At 31.1% G+C, this 24,059-nt stretch overlaps 1 protein-coding gene across 1 annotated transcript; it reads left to right on the top strand.

The window, feature by feature from the left end:
• The first annotated feature begins 7,387 nt into the window (after nucleotides 1–7,387).
• LOC128176860 (uncharacterized) lies at nucleotides 7,388–24,011 on the top strand. The gene is made up of 7 exons (XM_052843403.1): nucleotides 7,388–7,483; nucleotides 10,460–10,507; nucleotides 12,330–12,377; nucleotides 15,737–15,820; nucleotides 15,915–15,962; nucleotides 23,781–23,891; nucleotides 23,989–24,011. Exons 2-7 carry the CDS (start codon nucleotides 10,498–10,500, stop codon nucleotides 24,009–24,011), a joined length of 324 nt encoding a protein of 107 aa, XP_052699363.1. The 5' UTR covers nucleotides 7,388–7,483; nucleotides 10,460–10,497.
• Nucleotides 24,012–24,059: the final 48 nt, after the last annotated feature.

Below are 24,059 nucleotides of genomic sequence, written 5' to 3'. Positions count from 1 at the left end.
CAAACTAATATTAATTTTATTTATCATCGGGAAATACATTGATGTTTAATGATGAGAACCCCATGGTTTCGAGTCCCCTGAAGGGTTTTGAGGGATTCTGCATTGTCGTGCTTGCACATGTATTGAAATTTGGTGATAAATGCAATTAATTATAATGCATCTAATTAAATCTGTTCGCTTGTTCACTGTCACCCGTTTGTCAGTCCAACATCATTTGTCAGAGGTTTTCAAATCTGGTTCATACCTAATTATCAAGGACCAGTTAGAATCAAAGAGCAAGAATAAGATATTTTTAGAATTCTTTGGTTTGACCGTGATCTCTGTGTATCATCAAGGTCACTGCCATCATTTACCCACAAATACTTTTGTGTAGAGGTGTAAGAGAATATATGGTCTAAGTAATGCTTTTAGTCGCGAATGTCTTCTACAATACGATCTGGATGAAGCATAAGCCTATATAATAAGATCTGGTCAAAGGTTGTCAGACGAAATGACGCATAGACTTATCACTAGAGGGTGTCCTCAAAGTGGGGCCTGAACAGTACAAGTCCAGTCTACTATTTAAACCCTACTGAGTTAACACATAGATATGTAACATTTTCCATGAATAAAAACTATTTGTGATAAAATTTGCTATCAAATTTTGAAATTATTTTGATGAGAACCCTTTTTTCTTGAGCTCTTGATGATTTTGAGATTTTCTCATTAGTATTTTGTTTAGTCATAGTAATTTCTTAATACAACGTTATTTTATTAAGATTGGTTACACATTTCAATATATTTTGAAGAATCAGCTCAATTTTATACAGTTTTTACATATCCTTATATGAATAATATTAAACAAAGATATCTTCATTTATTCATACAAAAATTATTGCAATAAAACACATTCGAATTCTGTATTTGTCACGTTTCGGCCTTACACCAGGACACTTCTATATATTTGCTATAATTGGTTTTTATATTAACGTAACACTGCGCTCCGTTTAAAACACAATACAATACATTTAAAAATAAGTCAACAAGATCGTATCTTCAGTCTTATTCCAAGAAAACAAAGATATCCCCCCCCACCCACAAATCACAAATAAATACGCACATGGTCTTTTAATTATATATTCAACATCTATATCGGCAACCCTCAAAGAAATTCGGGGCGTAAAAAGAAAACATCAATTATTATAAGATACTCTAAGAATAGATTTTGACATTATAATTAAATGAATAAGGAATAATCAGATCAGTATTGATCTACTTGTACATTTATTGACTCATTTTTTTTAAAATTTCAGATGGGCAATTGTACTCATAGTAATACTTAGCTTGGTCGTGGTTGTGATCATAACAGTATACATTTGCAAACGAAAGTTTTGTACTCAACTACTTAAAACGCAGGAAACAGGTAAGTTGAAAATAAAATGTATATACGATGATTGTTTCAAAGTATGCGAACTCAATGATTCACGAAAACGTGTTGAACAAGAATGGCAGATTATCTATTCCAAATTGGTATACATGTGTAGCGATTACACTTTGTTATTAATAATGAAGCAAGCAGTTAACTGAATTTGATCTCGGGTTGGTCAATGAAACGACATAGATGTTGACAATAGTTCATTAATTGGATCACTGTACTTTGAAAGGAAAAAACCTTTCGAGAAAAGTAATAATGTGGTACATGCTTTGTGTAATAATATGAAATCGCCCTCTGGTTCTCTGTGCATTCTAATTAGGTTCATTTTAAAAATACCGGCGATTTTGATATAAAGATAGGCAAAGCCAATGATACATACTACATTTCAAGGCAAAACTCCTAAATATATTTTTGTAACCAAACAAATGTGAATGCAAGGTAAAGATACTATTAATACCCTTCTACGTTTAAGGTAGTTCATCCATAACTAATGTGAATTTAACAATTTTGATTGATCTATACTACATCAAATACATATTTTAAAGCTAATATAAGGCTGACATAGACCAAACTTGGGTGTATGTATGTAGTCAATTTAATGAACTTTGTGCACTTAAAACTGTGTTAAAGAGTTGTCTGCCCTTTAGGAAAATTGATAAAATCATTTTCTGAAAATATGTATGGTAAACTATGAATCATTTTTGCATATTCGAATACGGAGAAAGCTTCTGCAACTTTTTACCAAGAGAAATATGAGAAAATTACTTGTACCTAAGAAATATATTTAAAAATGCATTTTTCCCATAGTCTTCAATGTTAACTTCAACATATGATAAATTTATTAATATTAATTTTTTTAAAAGATTTCCAAGGTGCAACTTTATTATTTAATAAAATTGACTTAAAAGATGATTTGCTCAATTTAAAATGTACAGCAAAACTCGTTTATTGCGAATTTCAAGGGACCATGGAAAACTTTGTTATAGTCGTAATTCGATATACAGTTAGAACGAATTCATTAGAAATCATTTGGCGAATTCGTTATTAAACAATAGCTTTAAACTATCGTCAGCTATAAAATCAATATTATTGTAATTTACAAAAACTGTCATTGCGATATCTTCTCTTCAAGTAAAAAAAATAACTTAAGATTTTAATATTTTATCTGAATCTTAAAGTGTTACAAATTTTCAATGAAATGTGTAATGGAAAATATTAGTTATGTAAATGATAAAATACGTTAAAGTTTTCTCAGCGGTGTCTAAATATAATATAGCCGTAAATTCGTTATAAACATGTTCGTTGTATATACGGCAATTCTCTAAACAATAGTTTTGTATATAAATTTTGCCGGGACACGAATATTAATTCGTTACGGTCGTAAATTCGTTGTATCCGTGTTCGTTATATTATTTCTCAGTTTGATAAACTTGCGTCAAGTAAAAGATTATTGACGCTTTCATGAGACGAATATGTTAATCCCACCGACACTATCTTTAAATCTTTTTTCATTAAGCATTTAATATACATCAGGAAGTGTAAAGAATGTATCCCTGGATTTACAATACGCATGTTAAGAACCTTTACATGACAATTTTACAATATAGATTGAATACAAGATACATTCGAGAATGTTGGGTTATATTTTAATAGAAAGCCAGTGTACATCCTACCGGCCTACCAGAAATTCACGATAAAACTTCAAGCTTAAGATTTCATTGTCAAACTTGTATTGTAGTGCCCAATAATGAAATAATAAATAAGTATTCCAAACAACCTGAAAACAAAATTTGTTACTGCTTTCCAGCCAGTACTTTCAGTACTTTGACTATTTATTTCGTGGTTTACCTAGATGAGAAATAGTTTATCCTTGAACATGAGTTAGCTCAGCAACAGATGAGCATAAATGAAAAGAGGAGGAAGACCGTGTGATATCAATAATTGCATGACAGGATGTGGAATACAGTTAAAAATCTAGACTACTTAGAACTGACTGTAAGACCCAAGAGACTGAGGATATTCACTAGGGAAGATCAAAATATTGATATCTCCGTCGCTTTCATAGATAAGTCAATATAATGACAGATAGACTCATATTTACCAGTACATCCTATGTATCATGCACACCTACATAAACATGTTAATGATTTACCAAGGGACAGAAATCTCAATGTATGAAACGAATTCGAATAAACAAGGCAAAGGGTGGTTAAGTTAAGCCAGAAGTATATTACAAAATCATGAATCGACATGAAGTCTTATCAAAATGTTTAAGCTGAATTAAATGAGTGGACAGGCACTGAGAGTGGTATTCACCGAGTTGTAGATGTTCTAAGGGGTTTTATTGGAAATATGTTACTAAAAAATATGTATACCTACAGATACTTATGCATTGCATTGGAAGAAAGCTGTTCACATTTAAACCAGATATAAATGCAAAAATATAGTTGAGAGAAGAGAATAGCAGCAATCTGAGACACTGACACAGCGTGTTTAGGACATGCGTCATATAACAAACTAGGCATATCCTACAGCTTTTATGGAGATGAGAGGACAAATTGCCAAATAGCAATTTATTGATACCGTTCATAATACTGAGGATATACATGTACACATGCGATTAGGAGTAAGACAGGCGAGTCTTCTGATTCTAGATTTTCGACATGCAGTAGAGGCAAGTGCTCTTAACTCGGCTGATATTAGAATTAGGAAAGAACTAGGAAAAATTTTGCCTAAAATGAGGTCTAGATTCTTTAATCTATAGTTTTTTGATCAATTCCATAAAATCAATGATTAATAATTTATACACTATGAATGATTTTTGAACAATGTATTCCATAGTTAGATTGCTCTTCTTAGTTCTACCTCAAAAGACATTGTTCAAAATGAATGGATGAAATTCATGAATTTTTCAAAATCTATACTACTATATTAAAATAATAGACTCGAATATTTTGGCTTTAATACCGAGAAATTCGTTGAGTTCTGTCTTTTGTTTTATATATTCTTAACATCATTGGTACTTAAAGATTGTTTTTATTTTTTCTCATGAAGGCTTCGCTAATTAATAATCAACGAAAATTCCTTTGAAAAATCCGGAAATCATCTGGATCTTTTGGATTTTACAACCTTGTGCATGTGCATTACATTCACGCTTAATCACGGGAGCTCTTTAGTTTATTTTTCCAAAATTTTACATTTGGATAAACTTAGAAACGATATTACAAATACGTGTAAATCTTCATTGAAAATTTGTCATATATTCTGTTCACCAAAAGAAATACGGGAGATAACTCTAACTAATATTAAAAATCCCGAGAGTTCCTAATGTCACCATGGTGTGTAAAGCGAGTAAATGAAGTTGGTGAAAAAGTGTTGAATTCTTTATTAATTTAGATGAAACGTACATGTATTTACAGCCTCAAAATGGTTTGTTATATTATTTGACTGTTATTTTCAATGCAGCTTCATAAATTTTCTCCAAAATCGTTTCGGGGCTATTCTGCAATTTTTAGCTACATTTCGGGTATATGGAATGGTGAAGGCCTGTCCCGAGACACAGTTATATTATTCTAACTTTGCAGAATGTAGTGAAATCACATGTAAAGAAAGTATTTTCTTGCTCTTTAAAGATCCATTAATTACCTTCTACACATGGTTTAATGCATGATTTCAGACAAATGGTGTGCACTGTCCTCACAATACTTGTCCTACATTTAAAAAAACCCCGACTAAATCAATGGTTTTAAAAACTCCCAGATAAAATTATTGGAATCTGTTTAAGCATTTGCTAAACTTAAGATAATCAGAAAGTATATTTATATTGATATTTATCTTGTCTTAGATGACCAAAATGATCCAGAAAAAGAACCACTTAATGAAACTGGAGAAAAAAAAGGCAAGTTAACATATCTAAATAAGGAGGGTTTGTTAAAATCTAAAATAAAAATTGACAGTCAAGGGAACAGGTGTGTACAATAGTTGGATTAATTATTTATTTACAGAACAACACAGGAATTCGCAGCCATCAATACAAATTGAGGAAGAAAAGAATACCATAGAATGTGAGTTCTCAAAAATCAATTTTACGTTAAGGTCAGGATCTAGTAAATGAAAGGTGCCTACAGGTTTATGAAATTCAGGACATTAATTATTTCGATGACATAACAATATCTATGTTTGAAAGGGTGAAACGGGCTTAGATTTGGGTAAACACAATTAAATCATGTTTCCACTGTCTTTGTGAATGAAGTATAAAGAAAATAATTAACAAAATCTGAACAAGCTATTGACCTACTCATTAAAACAATGTTAAATTGAATATAGGTATCGGGATTATTTTTCCCATGATTTATTAAAGAATATAAAAATATTGTTCATTTTCTACAGAGTTCCTTTATAGCAGTAAAATAAGGGAAAAGATTCATAAGATAAATTATGAAGTCACAATGGATCTAGCACCAAAATGACACTCTGCAATCATTTACTAGATCTTGACCTTAAATGTTAATATCTAGTAGGTTTTACCTTGCTAGATAGAGTTTATACTGAAATTTGCACAATTGTATCTCTTTTGTAAAGGGGCGCATACACTTGTTATTTTAATGTCCCACATCGTACTCTCTTACCAAAATTTATGTATTATAAACTTTAAAAAAATATTTTTTGTAAGATATCTTAATATATTACATCACATTTTCTTATTTTGATTAGTTATATTGTTTTAGTAATATATACTTAACAATATGTGATATGGTCTATATCCAATAACTCTATGATCCAATTTAATTTCTGTCTTCAAAGCACAAGTCAATATACATTTATCAAACCATTTACCTCAAAACTTAATATTGAACTCACAATCGTATTTTAGAGTTACATGTAAAAATCAATGTATGCATTATAACATAACATTTAAAAGACCTCATATCTAGATAATCTGGCCTAAACAAAATGTATTTAATGCAAATAATTGAATGCAAATCAAAATAAAGTAATGTACTTAATTTTTTATGACGTTTAAAATCCTGTTTCTTTGTAAATTCAGTACGCTTCTTGAGCCTAATCTAGGGTGATTTGAACACCCTGACCAAAATCGTTGATTAATATATAATAATTATATATTTCCCATTATGCTCGAAAACATAAATGATGAAATATATCTTGATTCATACATGTATATGATTCCTTGCTTGAATATCTTTCTTAATATAACTCTTCTACATTGAAAGATCAAGATTTAACTTCAAAATTTTGTTATCATATCTATGTCAAAAATTATCAATATTTCTAAACAAATACATATTGTGATTAAAAGATGGAACAGTAATGCTACAGGATTTAAGACAATTACGTATAATTTAGAGAAAATAATACATGAAATGCAATATATATATATATATATATATATATATATATATATTTATATATGGTGGAATATATACATATAATAACCACAATCATTGAAATAGATGGCCGAGTGTTTAGCGCGGTGGTCACTCACTTCAAGGAGAGTAGTTTTCATAGGCCGTGAGTTCAAGCCCCTGCCGGGGCGGAGATGAATATAATGAATTTTCATGTGCTTTATGGATGTCTATAGAATTCACAATGGGCGGGTATATATGTTAATTTTAGAGTTTTTACAATGTTTGTGCTTATTATATGTATATATCTATGCAATGTGTATCATTCTGATCCTCTAATATTGTCGTTTAACTGTATTCAACCGGTATCTCAATTGACCGTGGAGTGAGCGACCAATGCGCTAGGTTCCGTTCGTCGTCGACAACAAGATTTTTGTCTTGCCTAGATGACAGAGTGGTTAGCGCGGTGGCCGCTTACTACTAGGAGAGTGGGTTCCAGAGGTCGTTAGCCGGGGCAAAAGTGGAGCTCCAAATAAGTGAATTTCCCTGTGCTTTATGTATATCTATATCTTTCAATATATATAATTTGTTCTTCCAGTAAGCAGAAAAAAGTCACATGAACACAACCCAGAAAGCAAAAAAGAAGATCAAGAGATCAAATATGCGGTTTATGAAAAGGAATATGAAAAAGACAATAATGGAACTGGTAATTATAATTAAACTGTCTCTTGGAGAGATTGTATCAACATTTATTTATACACAATTTTGATGTGAGAATGGAGCAGTTATTAAGCCATTGGTATAGTAGTAAGAAACAGACTCGCAGAAAGTATGTTCATTGCTTAAAGGGGCATGGTCACAATTTTTTGGTCAATTCTATTTTTCTGATTTAATTAATTATAATGCTTTAGAAATGTATTTCAAATGATCAAATGAAATTTGAGATTCAGTCGTAAAGTTAGAAACAAGATACAGGGCTCACAATTCTTTGTCATGTAAACAAGGCTCGTGCCCCGTTTTTGTTTACATAGGTTCAATATACCAGTAAAAAATCTTTTTCAAGCTGATTTGTCTATTATCTTATTCATTCTAAGTATAAAGAAACAGTTTCTGACGTTTAAGGATTACGTTTACTCAGGGTTTGAGATTTTAAAAAATATTTTTACAAAGTTCAATATCTTAAGTCCAAAGTTGTTCTAAAAACACAAAATAACAACGTTATTAACAAATATCGATATTGATATCTGTGATTTTTTTATTTGAGGAAGATATGCTCCGACAAAGGTAGATTAAAATTGAAACAGAGGAAATTCCGACTTTTTTATTTTCTTATTTTCTCTTAAAAACTTTTTGTTGCAGTGTAATTGCAAAAGTTAAGTTTTTATGTGTTTTTTCATATCATTTTACATATTTTATGGTTGTATTTACTCGTCTATAAATTTATATCACTGGCTGGCACGCGATTGGAAAAATCTTTTAAATACATAAAATCGATTCAAGATAAAATATCTCGAGATTTTGATCATTGACCTTATATAATGTTAATGACAACATAATACAGACAATAAAAACAGTTTTAGGCAATCGATGGTTTGGAGCTCCTATTGACAGTTTTTTGTAAAACTCGACCAAAAATTGGTACAATTTTAGAAATTGATAGTGGAAATTCGGACTAAATTAATATAATTACAAATTAGTAAAGCTATTCGTATTTTATCATTTCCCAATCTACAAATTGTTTTATCATTTTTGATAATTAAAAAATAAAGAAAACCTTGAAAATGGTGGACAATTTTGACAAATTTTGACAATTTTTTCAAAAAACATTTAGAGGTCACTAGCAGAAAAAGTAGCTCATTGACATAGTTATTTGAAAGTGAAAAATATCACCACAATAGTGGGGCTCAAATGAACAATAAGTTTTTCGTTCATATTAGTGGATTTTTTCGCCCCTGAGTAAACGTAATCCTTAATACTATCATTTTAGGTCTAAAACTGGAATTTTCACTTCAATATTCAAAATGTAAATTAAAAGCTTTGTTTACATAGCAAAGAATTGTAAGCTCTGTAAGTCGCTCATAGTTCAATGAATGACACTCAAATTTTGGGTGCATATTAAAATACATTACTTAGGCATTGTAAACATTTAAACGATAAAATAATTTTTGACCAAAACCGTGACCATGCCCCTTTATATTTCTTTTTCATCGCCGCTGTTCCTAAAACTCCTATATAAGCCGTGGACCTTTTAAAATAAAGCTCAAATCATATTTCGCTGTGAATGTCTCTCCGATTAATGCGTCTTTTAAAAGCAAAAAGTGCACATATTACACAAAGATAAATACAAAACATCTAAGATCACCAAAAGGAACACTACACGTCGCCCTTGAGTGTTCAGCTTTAAAATTTGCTTTTAAAGGCCAGTAAGTGTTGCTAGAATTCATTGTTTTGATCTGGGAGACACAAGATAATACTAGGTATATTTCGTAAATATTGATATTTTTAAGCACCAAAAAGGCTCTTCATTCTAATTACGAATACATTATATTAAAAAAAAACCAAGGGTGAAATTCAAAACTTCCGGCGAAGGTTAAATAACGTTTCATAGTTAGAATGCCCTTTCTCCGGCTTCAGAAACTTGCATCAAATCCTTTTGCCACCAAAGATAGAGTTCTTGCTTTGTTATAATGCTGATGTTGAAAAAAGTATTTATCATTTGTTCATCATAGACCATTAAAGTATTTTAACCCATAACTGGTTTAGTAAAGGGCTTCTATGTGAGAAGAAGCGTTCTGCTATTTATTTAAGGTAGTTTGACTCGCATATTAATAATTCATATGATTTACGTGTATTAACATTTCTTAAAAATTGGGATTTAAAAAAAGAGGAGCAATCTTAATAAAAGATATTAGGTTAGTGAAGAGACAATATAGTTAATACAGCACATTTCAGTAAAATCAGTTTTAATGCAGAAAAGTGTTATTATCTTTAATGTTTCAAATGAACTTGATGCATTATTTTAAATCTATTAATTTACTAGTATTATTATAATCGCAAGCCATTTTAATTTTCACAATCAAAGTAATCCTTTTATAATTAGCAATCTTAACATTCACATATCCGTTCGCACTCTTACACACTACAATTCTTTAAAAGAAAAGAAAAAGATATTTGTCCAACTTTCCAAAATTCACATTTCTAAAGAAGTAAGGAATCATTTTTTTGAGTATTTTTCAGGTGATACAAAATTATCAGCTCATAATATTCAAAGAATGATTTCTTATATATATATATATATATATATATATATATATATATATATATATATATATATATATATATATATATATATATATATATATATATATATAATGACGACAACAATAATCAAACTTGTCAAAAGAAGCTTGTTCAAATGGAGAAAAAAATTTGTAAACTGTGGTGCATGTTATAAGCCGTTTATATTTTACCATATCCTTCCTTCTAGTGTTTATATAATTTGCTAATAGCTTAAATACTGTTTGGATGTTGAGTTACGTTTTGTATTTTATTTTACTTTAGAAATTATTATTCATGTTTCATTCACACACATATCCTCATAAAGGTACTTTTTCTTATGTACCTTAAGGTACATGTATCTCTGGTTTATGTTATCTTCAAAACGGTACACAAATTATTTTAGGGGGACCTTTTTTGTGGAAGGTCTCAGATCAGCAGAAAATGACAAGAAGTAAGTAATTTTAAGACATTTCAGCATGCATACTTCTTTTGATTAAATTTTACTTATATGGCAAAAGTTAATACATTCGATAGATTTAGAACATGATCTGTAGGATCTGTTTAACATGTAAAAAAAATGTGAGAGTTTAATATCAAATTTAAGAGGAATTTTATATTTGTTGTCTTCTATCTAAATATTAACAAATGACTCCCACTCATCGTTTTATTATGTCAAAACAACAGACCGATGCACATTTTCCAAAAGATGACCGATTTTACGGGGTCAACCCAAAGGTTAAATGTGAGAAAACAAACAAACTAAATTTTTCTATAGGTAACTAAATACTTCGGCGTCATATGTTGAAATTCCTTTAAGTTTAATCAATTCTTTGTTTAACGCGTTGACTAGTACTGTGACAATAAAAATACAAGACGAACACAACAATATTTTTCATGAAATGCCAAAGTAATGAACCCCTAAATTCAAAGACTACTATAAGAAATAATTAGTTTTTCTCCAAAAATGAAGATGGTGGTCAATTGAAATAACTTTTGCAATATGTAAGTTGGTCTGTGGTAAATACATATCTAGACAAAATGGATGAATTTTATTAAATTATTATTTTGAAAGCTTTTTTTCTCAAATCAAATGGTAGGTATTGGAGAAATTGTGTATTTGAAGTGCGATAAGGTCACAAAAATTTATGCAGTTTTATACAGAAGGGTTTAATCTCTCTGCAGCTGTTTAATCTAATTATTTGCATAAATCAAATCGATATAAGGTGTAATAATTTTGTTAATAAACAAATGCTGGCAACAAATGTCAATTATGCTAAAATTGCATTTTAGGTGCAAAAATGTTTAAATAAATGCGGTATAACTCAATAGGGATAGGAGCGTAACCTCAGTGGGAAATGGGCTCGCTCCCACATGTTTTAATAGCAAACATGCATTTTTTCAAAATTTACGTATTAAAAAATTGACCTCTAAAGAAGTTGACTCTCAGTTCTTGACAGCACACGAAATTAAATTGAATTTTTAAAAATATAACTTCAAAAAACCACGCTGCTACCCCCTCAAATAATAAGGAATTTCAAGATATGTAAATAAGTTTTCTTTTGTTTTTCTTTCCATTTTTGAGTTTCCCCCTCCCAACACACACACACTTTTGGAAACGATGCAACCCGCCTTTAGATTGAACACTTGACCCAAGTTGTTTTGTATCGTTCACTATATTTTCACTACAGATTGCATTATTATACTTCTAAAGAAATTATTAATTCAGCAACATTGAGAAGTGAGATACCTTAGGTTGTTAGGTTAATTCGATTGTTCATCATCATTAATTATTCGTTGTCAATTGTGTGCTTGATGATATGAATTCATTTTTATGAATATTTTTCCAATATGTGATGAAAAAGGAAGTTTAATTTACAATTTTAATGAACAGTAACAAACACACACAAAGATAAAGTTGTATATTCTGCAAAGTTTCAACCTTTTATTTTTAAAAGTTTTCTCATATAATAGACATTTTTATCACTTTGATTTTATGATGCAAATTGTCTTTTTACATGAATTCGTATGGTTTAGGATCTGTCACATTGTATCATGAAGTATCACTCTCAAATACGATGAATAAATTTACAGAAAATGAAAAAGATTATCTGGAAAAAGACACAAAAAAAGGAGATGAAGAGGAAAAAATATCAGATACGACAAATACATTTATAAAGAAAAGTATGATTGGTTTAAATTATGATATAAAAAAATCTATGCATAATACAATTATTTTTCGTTTGTCTGATGGTTAACGTTTTACTTTTCTATAGCTCCTGATACACCAACCATACCAGACACAATAGATACTACAATAAAGGGTAAGGCTTGAAGCTAAAAAGGCGATAAAAAAAACCCGAAAATTGTTTTAATTTCAAACTAGATTGCGTGAATTTAGAAAAATTTTGAGTCGTGTAAAATAATGTTCCTCTCAAATGACCCATAAACAAATCATTATAATAACAGCGAAATTAGCAATTTTTGCATTTAGGAATTCATAATGTCCATTCAAGAATTTTGATAAAAGAAGTGTTTTAACAATTTCGTTGCGCACGTCCGAGGGGAATCAGGTAGTTGTTTTTATTTTCACAAGCTTATCTTTTAAAAACAAACTTTTTATTTAACTTTATTTCAGTATATTGTCGTGATTTCTTTCTTTTAGAAACAAGGAAAACAAAGACAAGAATTTGTCAAGAATATTTTAAAACATTTTCTGAACTTATATCTATGATTTTTATAGCCAACTGCGCATACTTAAATATGAGTAGGAATTCTCGGAAATATGCACCCGTACTACGTAATTTCCAGAAACTGACCAATTAGGTTAGGATAAATTTACAACTGGGATTGCTTAGATGTAAATCAAAAACCCGTCATGACGTCAGGCATATCTAAGGTTTGAAAGTTGTATCCTCCGAACATTGCAGACAATGTGAGCTAGGAATATAAAATTGTTTATATAAAAAAAAGATAACCCAACGCATATTTTGACACATTCACATTAGCAATGAAAATTAAGCCTTCCAAACGAAGTTTGGAGACTTCTTCTTCTTATTCGCTCTGAACTTGTCAGTTTCTGAGATGGCTGAACAGAATTGTACAAAACTTTAGGATACGATAGACCTGCATATTTAGATGTGCAATTTGATTTGATTTTTCTCATTTGGGGTTGGCCAACCACTTTTCTGGGAGGATCAAAAGGTCACTGGTTCAAACATTGAACCTTATGGGAAAAACTGTAGACCCTATTGTGAATGGTTTAAACTTGAAAATGGACAAAGATAATAATATAGGTTTTCAGAATCATGTATGACTGTTACAGGCAATATATAGGGTTTATTAGATCTGACCCATTGGGTCATCCCCACCCCCAAGGAATTGGAAATGACCATATATCTTAGAAACGTTTAGATTCTGATCCCTAAACCATATATATTCTTGTTCCATGTGTTAAGGGGAAGCACATGGTATGAAGGTTATGGGCCCCGGGAGTGGTCCTGACACATCTCAAACAGAAAGGGCCGATATATCTTGAATACGGTCGAGATCCCCACCCCTAAACCATATATATTCTTGTTCCTTGTGTTAAGGGGCATCAAATGGTATGTAGGTCATGGGCCCTTGGGATAGTCCTGACCCAACTCAAACAGGAAGTGCCAAATATCTTGAAAACGGTTAAGAACCACACCCCTAAACCATATATATTTTTAATCCTTGTGTCAAGGGGAATCAAATGGTATGTAAGTCATGGTATGTAGTTCAAGATAGCCTAATTGATACATGTTATCAATGAAAATATCGTGTTTAGTCTTACAAGCTTTTTGGAACGCTATTACTGGTATCAAAATGAGATTTATTATGCAAAGAAAACATCACCATTTAATTTGAAGCCATAGCCGAACACATTGAGAAATGCAATATTTCATTGGATTATTACGAGAAAAGATCTCGTTATAACGAGAGGAGATCTTGGGAGAAAAAAATCTCGTTATTACGAGGTCTTTATCTCGTTATTACTGGTTAATTATCTCGTATGACAGAATGATTCAATCAGTTCAAATATCCTACCAATTTAAAGGATTGACAAATACCTGCAAATAGATAGATAGTTAATTAATCTATGTTATATGTGTGTATCAATAAAACATGAGCTCTTTTATAGTTATCTATACACAGATAAAATATATTGACTTGGAGGCTTGAGTTAATGACACTATGACAGTCTACCATCATATCTTACTGAAATCTTCCAATACACTCTGTTTAATGAACAGGTTTGTCTTTTCCTTGCAAAATGTTTAATTTACAGAAAAAGACCCAAAGGGTTTTAGCAGTTACCAAAGTACCGGTATACGTATAATACAACACTGGGAAGGATCCACAGATTCTCCATATTTAGAGGCAGTAGGTTGACTAGCTTAATACTGTGACAATATAATTACAAAACGAACACAACAATTTTTTTAATCAAATACCAAAGTAATGAACCCCCAAATTCAAAGGCTACTATAAGAATTAATTAGATTTTCTCTAAAAATGAAGATTGCCATCAATTGACATAACTTTTGCAAAGTGAGAATTGGTCTATTGTAAATACATATCAGAAAAAATTGGATGAATTTTATAAAATTATCATTAATTATAAATCTTTTTTTTCAAATCAAATGGTAGGTATTGGAGAAATTGCAATTTGACATGCAATAAGGTCACAAAAATGTATGCAGCTTTATAGATAAAGCTTTTTTCTTAATCTTTCTGTTTAATCTGATTATTGTGCATTTATCAAACCGATATTAGATGTAATAATTTTGCTTAATAAACAAATACTTGCAACAAATATCTATAAGGCTAAAAATGATTTTAGGTCCGAAAAGGTTAATATAAATGCGCTATAACTCAAAGGGATAGGAAAGTAACCTCAGTGGGAAGTGGGCTCGCTCTCACATGCTTTAGCAGCAAACATGCATTTTTCAGAATTTACGTATAAAAAAAATTGAAGAAATTTAAAGAATTAAAGAAGTTGACTCTCATTTTTTTGAGAGCACACGAAATTAAAGAGATTTTTTTTAAAATCACACTTCAATATTTCACGCTGCTACCCCCTCCCAGAATAAGGAATTTCAAGATATGCAAATGTTTCTGTTTTTTTTTCTTTCTTTTCATTTTTGAGTTTCCCCTTCCTACCACATACAAACTTTTGGAAACGATGCAACATGCCTTTGGATTGAACACTTGCCCCAATTTTTTTTGTGTTGTTCATTATATTTTCACTACAGATTGCATTATTATACTTCTACAGAAATTCTTGATTCAACAGCATTGAGAATTGAAATACCTTAAAAAGTGTTAGGTTCATCGGATTGTTCATCATTATTAATTATTCGTTGTCAATTGTGTGTTTGATGATCTGAATTCATTTTTATAAATATTTTTTTCCAATATGTGATGTGAAAGGGGGTTTGATTTACAATTTTAATGAACAGTAATAAAAAAAGACAAAATATACTTGTTAATTCTGCAAAGTTTTTATCTTTTGTTTAAGTTTTTGTAATATAACAGACATTTTTATGATTTTATGAGGCAAATTAGGTGGGTTTTTTTACATGAATTCGTCTGGTCAACGATCTGTTACATTGTAATATTAAATATCAACTTTTAAGTATGATGAATAAATTTACAGAAAAAGAAAAGGATTATCCTGAAGAAGACATTAAAAAAGAAGATGAAAAGGAAAAAATATCAGATACGACAAATGTAAAGAAAAGTAAGATTGTTTAAATTATGATATCAAAAAACTATCTATGTATAATACTAATATTTTTCGTTTGTCTGATGGTTAACGTTTTATTTTACGATAGCTCCTGATACACCAACCATACCAGACACAAGAGATACCACAGTAATGGGTAAGGCTTAGAGCTATAAAGGCGATAAAAAACACAAATTGTTTTAATTTAAAACTAGATTGCGTGAATTAAGAAAAATGTTGATAATGTTACTCTCAAATGACCCTAAAACAAATCATTGTAATAACAACGAAATTAGCAATTTTTGCATTGAGGAATTTATAATGTCCATTCAAGAATTTTGAAAAGAATTGTTTAAACGATTTTGTTGCGCATGTCTGCGGGAAATCAGGGAGTTGTTTTTATTTTCATAAGCTTATCTTTTAAAAACGAACTTTTTATTTTACTTTGTTTCAGTATATTGTCGTGATTTCTGTCTTTTAAAAACAAGAAAAACAAAGATAAGAATTAGTCAAAAATATTTTTAAATAATTATTTAACAGCTTATTTGTATGATTTTATAGCCAACTGCGCATGCTTGAACATGAGTAGGAATTCTGGGAAATATGCACCAGTGCTACGTTTTTAGCTCACCTCAAGTGAGCTATTCTGATCACATTTTGTCCGTCGTCCGTCTGTCCGTCTGTCCATCTGTAAACTTTTTACATTTTGAACTTCTTCTCTATAACTGCTTATCCAATTTCAACCAAATTTGGCACAAAGCATCCTTATGGAAGGGTGAATATAAATTGCAAAAATAAAAGTCCGATCTGTATTCAAAGCGGAGAAAACCTTGAAACTGTAGAAAAAGGGGGGTGCATTTTTAAAAATCTTCTTCTCAAGAACTACCGAGGCAAATTCAACGTAGTTTAGCATAAATTATCCTTATGGGAAGGAAAATATAAATTGCAAAAATTATGCGGTAATTTTGTTTCAAATCTAAGTTATTACGAAAATAATAATAAAGGAAAGGCGTGTTTCAATCAGTTTAATAGCTTCGGGGTCGGTATCCGGTAAAATGGGTAGGCAAGACTTGGCCTGGGCAAAACAAAAGATTGGCAGTTATTATCATTAAAATTTCAGGATATTTGATGGACTAGTATATTTGTATTCGCTGTAGATATTGCTGCAAAATAATGCGTATTTGGAATTGACGATTGCCGATCTGCCCCGGCATTTATTTTGCCACGGCCCGGGTTTACATACCCATTTTACCAAGACTCGTATTCCATACTTCTAAAACGAGGTTCTTTGTTTAAAGCAGCCATGACATTATACGAAAACGGGTCGATCTGACTATGATGAATTTGCTTGTTGTGCAACAGTTCGCGCATGAAGGGAAATTTTGAAACATGAAAAATATATTGGTGCCGATTTTGTGAAGTAAATTGAGGCTAAATATTTCAATGCGTTGACAGTTTTCACACATGACGTTGGTGTTAGCTTGTTCTGATTTTCGTTTCGTTTTCATTATTTATGCTTTGTAACCTGGAAACTATCGTCTGTATTTCGTGATTTTTACGTATCAAATCAAACAGAGACGTCGGTAAATCAAACAGTTACGTTAACTATTTACCTGCGCAAATTAAGCAAAATCTGATGTAGGGATACTGAAAAACAATTCATTCTATCGGTAATTCGGCATTATCTTTTGCGTAATGGTAGATTAATGCAATAGGTTTTGTTGAGATGCTCGGCATTTTTTTTTAGTTTATTCAGTTTAAATAGAGTTAGATATCGCTTACGGAAATATGTAGGTACATACATGTATATATATGATTCATTTCGAAAAAATAAATTGTGTTCTTTATTTGTTATACATGTAGTGCATGTTGTTTACAATTTCTATTTACTAACCATATTTGAGTGTTAAGCTTCGAATTATAAGCAAGATACAGAGATTTGATCACAATTCTATGTTTGTACTCATATCTTAAAAGCTAAAGATTAAAAAAGTATAAAAAAATTGCCAATATTTATTACAAAAATTTTCAAAATCTGTTCTTCCAGAAACCAACTTATTGAATTGTAAACTTAACCTTTTTAGCTCACCTGAGGATGGGGCCACAATGGGGGTCGAAGTTTAACATGAATATATAGAGTAAATCTTCTTCTTAGAAACTAATCGGCCAGGAAAGCTGAAACTTGTGTGGAAGCATCCTCATGTAGTGTAGATTCAAAGATGTGAAAATCATGACCCCTGGGGTAGGGTGGGGCCACAATGGGGGATCGAAGTTTAACATAGGAATATAAAAAGTAAATCATTAAAAATCTTCTTCTCAGAAACTAATCGGCCAGGAAAGCTGACACTTGTGTGGATGCATCCTTAGGTAGTGAAGATTCAAATTTGTGAACATCATGACCCACGGGGGTAGGGTGGGGCCACAATGGGGGATCGACGTTTTACATAGGAATATATACAGTAAATCTTTAAAAATCTTCTCAGAAACTAATCAGCCAGGAAAGCTGACACTTGTGTGGATGCATCCTCAGGTAGTGTAAATTTTAAAGTTGTGAAAATCATGACCACCGGGGGTAGGGTGGAGCCACAATGGGGGATCGAAGTTTAACATAGGAATATATACAGTAAATCTTTAAAAATCTTCTTCTCGGAAACTAATTCGCCGGCAAAGCTGGAACTTGTGTGGAAGCATCCTCAGGTAGTGTAGATTCAAAGTTGTGGAAATCATGACCCCTGGGGGTAGGTTGGGGCCACAATGGGGGATCAAAGTTTAACATATGATTATATACAGTAAATCTTTAAAAATCTTCTTCTCAGAAACTAATTATATATATAGCCAGGAAAGCTAAAACTTGTGTGGAAGCATCCTAAGGTAGTGTAGATTCAAATTTGTGAAAATCATGACCCCCTGGGGCGTAGGTTTGGGCCACAATGGGAGGTCGATGTTTTACATAGGAATTATTCTTTAAAAATCTTCTTCTCAGAAACTAATCAGCCAGGAAAGCTGAAACTTGTGTGAAAGCATACTCAGGTAGTGTATATTCAAAGTTGTGAAAATAATGATCCCCAGGGGTAGGGTGGGGCCACAATGGGGGGGGGGGTCAAAGTTTAACAAAGGAATATATAGGGTGAATCTATAAATATTTTTTTAGAAACTAATCAGCCAGATGATTCTTTATAATTGTTAAGACTTTGTCCCCAGAACAATTCTTTGGCCTCACGAGAAGGTTCAGAGTTTGATGTACGTTTATATCCCATATATAAACTATTGTTAGGGATCTTTTTTAGAACTGCAATACTCAACATATGATATGACTATAAAATCACCCTGTTAGAAAAGGGACTAATGATTATAAACATAAGAACATCCAGGGGAAAATGGATTTTATTTATACAGGATTTACATGAATTATTGTACATTGTCCAGATAGTTTGTAAATTAAACAACCCGTTCTAGAGAACTTTTAAATATTTCAAATTAGTATTGAAACAGTTCAAATCAAACTGCGCATCGTGAGTTGCGCTTGAATATCGGAAGACTGACCACGAGTATCGTCTGCTACCCATCTCTCTCTCTCTCTCTCTCTCTCTCTCTCAGTGGGAAAGGTTTTGCGAAGAAGGACCATGGAATCAAATTTATCTATGCAAAATTACCAAAGCTTGCCCAATTGTTGTAGATAACTTTATAAAGATATGAGGGTGTGTAGTCATATGCATTGTATGTGCATAGCTTTATGCTCGTTTTTTCACTAACTGGCATTAAAATAATTGTATGGACTAAATGTAAATTGAGCGGGGTCCAGTTGTGTGAAGAAATGTGTCCGAATTCTTTGAATAATTTAAAATGGCTTCAATTTGTAGAATTTATGGGGACAAACTAGTTATGAAGGCGTAGAGGAGTTAAGTTTTTGATAAATTTATCTGTAGGGGTCAATTAAATTCTTTCATTGACTTTGTTAAAACTAAAGATTTCATTATATTTGAACTTAACTGAACATAAATAGCAAAATACATGTTTAGACATCAGAGGATACAAATTTGTATTAATATAAAATTGTAAACAAAGAAGTTGAAGAAGAGAAACAAGCCTGCGAAATAAATGACAATGCTAATCAAACCACAGAAGGTATTTCATTTTTTTACGTCAAAATTGTACTTTTTAGATACGTTGACAAAATACATGTACAATTATTGCTGTTTTTGAGGCGAATTCGATAGTTAAGCTATCCGATATGTACACTATTCACCGACCCGAAGACAAAATGAATATTGTATTAAGAGGGTAGCTAAATAATCGTATTGATCGAAAAATAAACACACCATTTATAATTGTTTAATCACATGATTCAACGACGAATTTATGCAGCCATTGTCTGACGTCTTACAATGTAGGTTTGAAAGTTGCATCCTCCAATAGCAATATCAATATTTTTCATAAAGAAGATAACCCGACACATGTTTTATGTGTCAACATTCAAATTCTCAATAAATGAAAATTTTGTATTGGATATAAAAAGCAACAGTGAGCAAGAGTTCTCGCTTAAAAAGGAGGTTCACCATGCATGTTTATAATCCTGATTTAAAAATAGATGGCCATGTTTGAACAGTGGAAAAGGGGGGGGGGGTCTTCGCACCAAGTTGTTACCTATTGTCTATTACAGTAGAATGTAAGTAAAAATTGATGTTGGGTTATCATTATTAACAAAAACTCATCAGTTGGGATAAAACAAAATTATATTCATATAGCTGGAATATTTCTAAGGGACTAATTTGCCGACGCGGGGCGTGCCCGGATTTTTTCGCTCAATTGGGCGATTTAATTCATCTTGAAAAGGGTATAATTTGCGTGCCTTACTTAATGTACATTAAACAATTACCAGTAGTGTGTATGTTATTTGGGTCGATAGATTCCTTCTAAAACATTTGATCAAAAGTATAATGTACATTGCTCTTACAAAACAAATGTCAAAAAATTGATTTTACCCCCTCCCCATGGATTCACTCAAAGCATCGAAGATCACATCTTTTAAGTAAAAGGTAAAGCAGGACTTCGCGCCATAAAATCACGTTCATAATTTTACGTACCGATTTGTGGACGAGTGCTAATTTGGATCATGAGAATACTCAAGAGTACACAGTTTGTACACGTGCATCTTTATTTGAAAACAAAAACTTTTCGTATTACTTTCCTATGAACAAATACAAATTTGACTATTTTTTCTTCCGCTTTCAAGCATACAATTTTTTGATACATGTACATTCTAAAGATTTTTTGAAATTATTTCTTATAAGATAGCCTTATTGATACATGTTCCTATGATATTATTTTGTTTAGTCTTGCAAGCTTTTTGGAGAGCTATTACTTGTATCAAAATGAGAGTTATCATGCAAAGAAAACCTCATCACCATTTAGTTTGAAGCCATAGCCGAACACAATGAGAAACGCAATATTTCATTGGACGACAGTTATAATGATAACCAATCGTAGCAATTCTGAAATCCCCGATGTATTCTTAGTCGAATGTAGAAAAAATTCAAACAAATATTTATAGTTTATATTATCATTTAATAATGATTTTAATACAGTGAAGTTGAACACATGTAGTGACTCTAAAAGTATCATTGGTGCAATTTGTGTTTTAAAGAGAGCATTGATTTCTTTTTCAAGAGGGCTCGATGGCCATGGCCATTTTTTGACTGTATTAATCTCCTTCAAAAGAAGAGCTCTATAGAAAAATATGGAAAAATACACAAATATAAATTGTAAAATTTATGATTTTTTTCTTAAGAGCATGTCTACGAGAAAACCATGCAAAAGGTGGTGGGAGTAAGGTTCTCTGATCAACTTCATATTTTGTGTGTAACAGTGTGCATCTATTTGAAAAAATTTGCCACAAAATTTTTTTGGATGTGGTCAGTCTAAACTTGGTTCTGCAGCACTGTTACTAAGAATAGCATTTTGACCCTTTTAAGAATAAAATTTTGCATTATTCACCAAATTATTTTTAAGAATTCTGAGTTTTGTTTAGTTATAAATTCAAAAAGTCATTTAGAGTTAACACTAACAAGATACACTTATGTAAATCATTTTGTGAGAATTCCCAAATATTCTGTCAGTTAAGTGCAGATAGGTCATGAATCTGGCATGTTTCCAACTTTTTGTAAAATTGTAAAAATGTACATTTTTTAAATGCTTAAAAGTCAGAAAGTGGCACTTTAAATTTAGTAAATCTGTTTTTAATTATAAAAGGACATTTAGCTTTACAATATATCAAAAATCTGTAGTTTAGCGTAAGCTTTACATCGTCACATGTATATTATGGGGAAAAACCCGACATATTTGCGAGCCAAACAATATTTTACTGAACTGAAGGGTTGCTTCAACACATTTCAGGTTTTTTTAAATCAATGCCATTAAAACACGAGAAATCATGGGAAAATTGGAATTTGAAAATACATGTAGGCTGAAGTGGACTTAACTATTTTTAAAAAATCTTATATATCTCACTATTAATGAAAGAAAAAGTAAGCAAGCTTACACCCCCCCCCATACCCCATTATTTGCCAGTGCTACACATTAAGACAGGCAGAGTACCCATTAGATACACGAATGAATAATTACAGGGACAAAACTACAAAACTCAAAGTACTGAAGTGCTTAAAGCCGGGCTCTTTTGGTGTGTAATTTTACATATTGTTTACTACAGATTGACAATCTCTCTCTCTCTCTCTCTCTCTCGCTCTCTCTATCTCTCTCGCTCTCTCTCTGCTTATTCGATAAACATAGTGATAATTTTTAGTCGCAGAATCGAACTAAATAACATGTCAGCATGGTTGTTTCATAATTATATGTTTCATGTCCATGACTAATATAGTATTTAATGGCTTTAAAGCGGCGATACACAAACATTTCATACGAATAGACAGCAATATGAATATAAATATAAGCACTGAATACTTACTTTTGAAAGTCATCGGTCCTATAACACACCAGGCTGTGCAGACAAATTGAATACCACGCGTTAGCTAGTGACATCCAAAAACAAGCATTCAATGCTCAAATAAACTCAAACGAACCCACAGGAACACGCACGGAACACAGACAGTCTCTTAAATTTACAAAAAGAATTTGTTTAATCTGTTCATGGCAACAGGATCTGATGGAACTAATAGTAAATATTGCCTTTGGAATTGCACTCAAAAGCTGTAACTTTTAAGCATCACAAAATCAATTGACCACTCAGGTCAAAAGCCTACCACATGAAAAATGTACAAACGTCTTTTTTAGTTATTTTTCTTGAATTAGAGAAGATCCAGTGTTCCGTGATGTCATACTTTTTGTAAAACTTTGAATTCTTTAAAATTTGTGCAAGATAGTTTTATTTATTTTATGTGAATATAATCACGTGGATGAAATTAGAATACTGTTTAGTTCAAAATATTTTTCAGCTTAATTTTATCCTAAATTTCCAATTTTTAAAAATACATTTTATCTATGCTAAGGGGAAACAACTCTTTTTCTGACTTTTCTCTCAATTGTATATCTAAAAGCTATAATTTTTCTAATCCCAACAACTAATTTTAAAATGTGTTTGTAGTTTTAGTTTTTTAACGCAGTCGACAATAAAATTAAAAAAAGCGATACAAGTTTCTGCCCACAAAGATTTTACTTTTCACAAAAAAGTAGGTTTTATAATTCTTAAATATGCTCTAGTTCATTATTATCTGACATCTCAAAGAGTGTGAAGACATGTATATTTTTTCTAAAAATTGATGAAATTTAAGTCTATTAAGTTGAAATCAGTTCTATTTTTCATCTTTCATCATAGAATTTTACGAGTATGGAGTTACCTTAAAAAAAACCAAATTTATTAAAATAAAAAAGGAATTAATTAAAGTAGTAACTTTTAAATACCTTTTATTGTCTCTTAAAATAAATGAAAAGCAACATGACTTGTTTTCTTTATTTTCCCTAGAAAACCTCGAGACGAATGACGATTTATTAGTGTTCAACTCTTTTATATTCAACATTGGAAAAGAATTGATCAAACGAGAAAAGATGGAGCATTTAGAATATCTTCTTAACGGTATACTTAGTTTTTGTACAACATTTAAATTTTTTGTTTTGTTTTTGTTTATTCCTTTTGGCATCTCTAATTTTTTAATCATTTCTTATCATTTTAGAATTATGGTTTGAACTTAAATAAATTGTATATGATATCTTTTGAAAGCGTAAACATGAAATGTTGTTCTTT

Source organism: Crassostrea angulata, chromosome 3 (genome assembly GCF_025612915.1).
Source record: "Crassostrea angulata isolate pt1a10 chromosome 3, ASM2561291v2, whole genome shotgun sequence".
NCBI classification, from domain to species: domain Eukaryota; kingdom Metazoa; phylum Mollusca; class Bivalvia; order Ostreida; family Ostreidae; genus Magallana; species Magallana angulata.
Note: the sequence above shows the minus strand (reverse complement) of the source record. Positions and strands in the feature narration are given on the sequence as shown.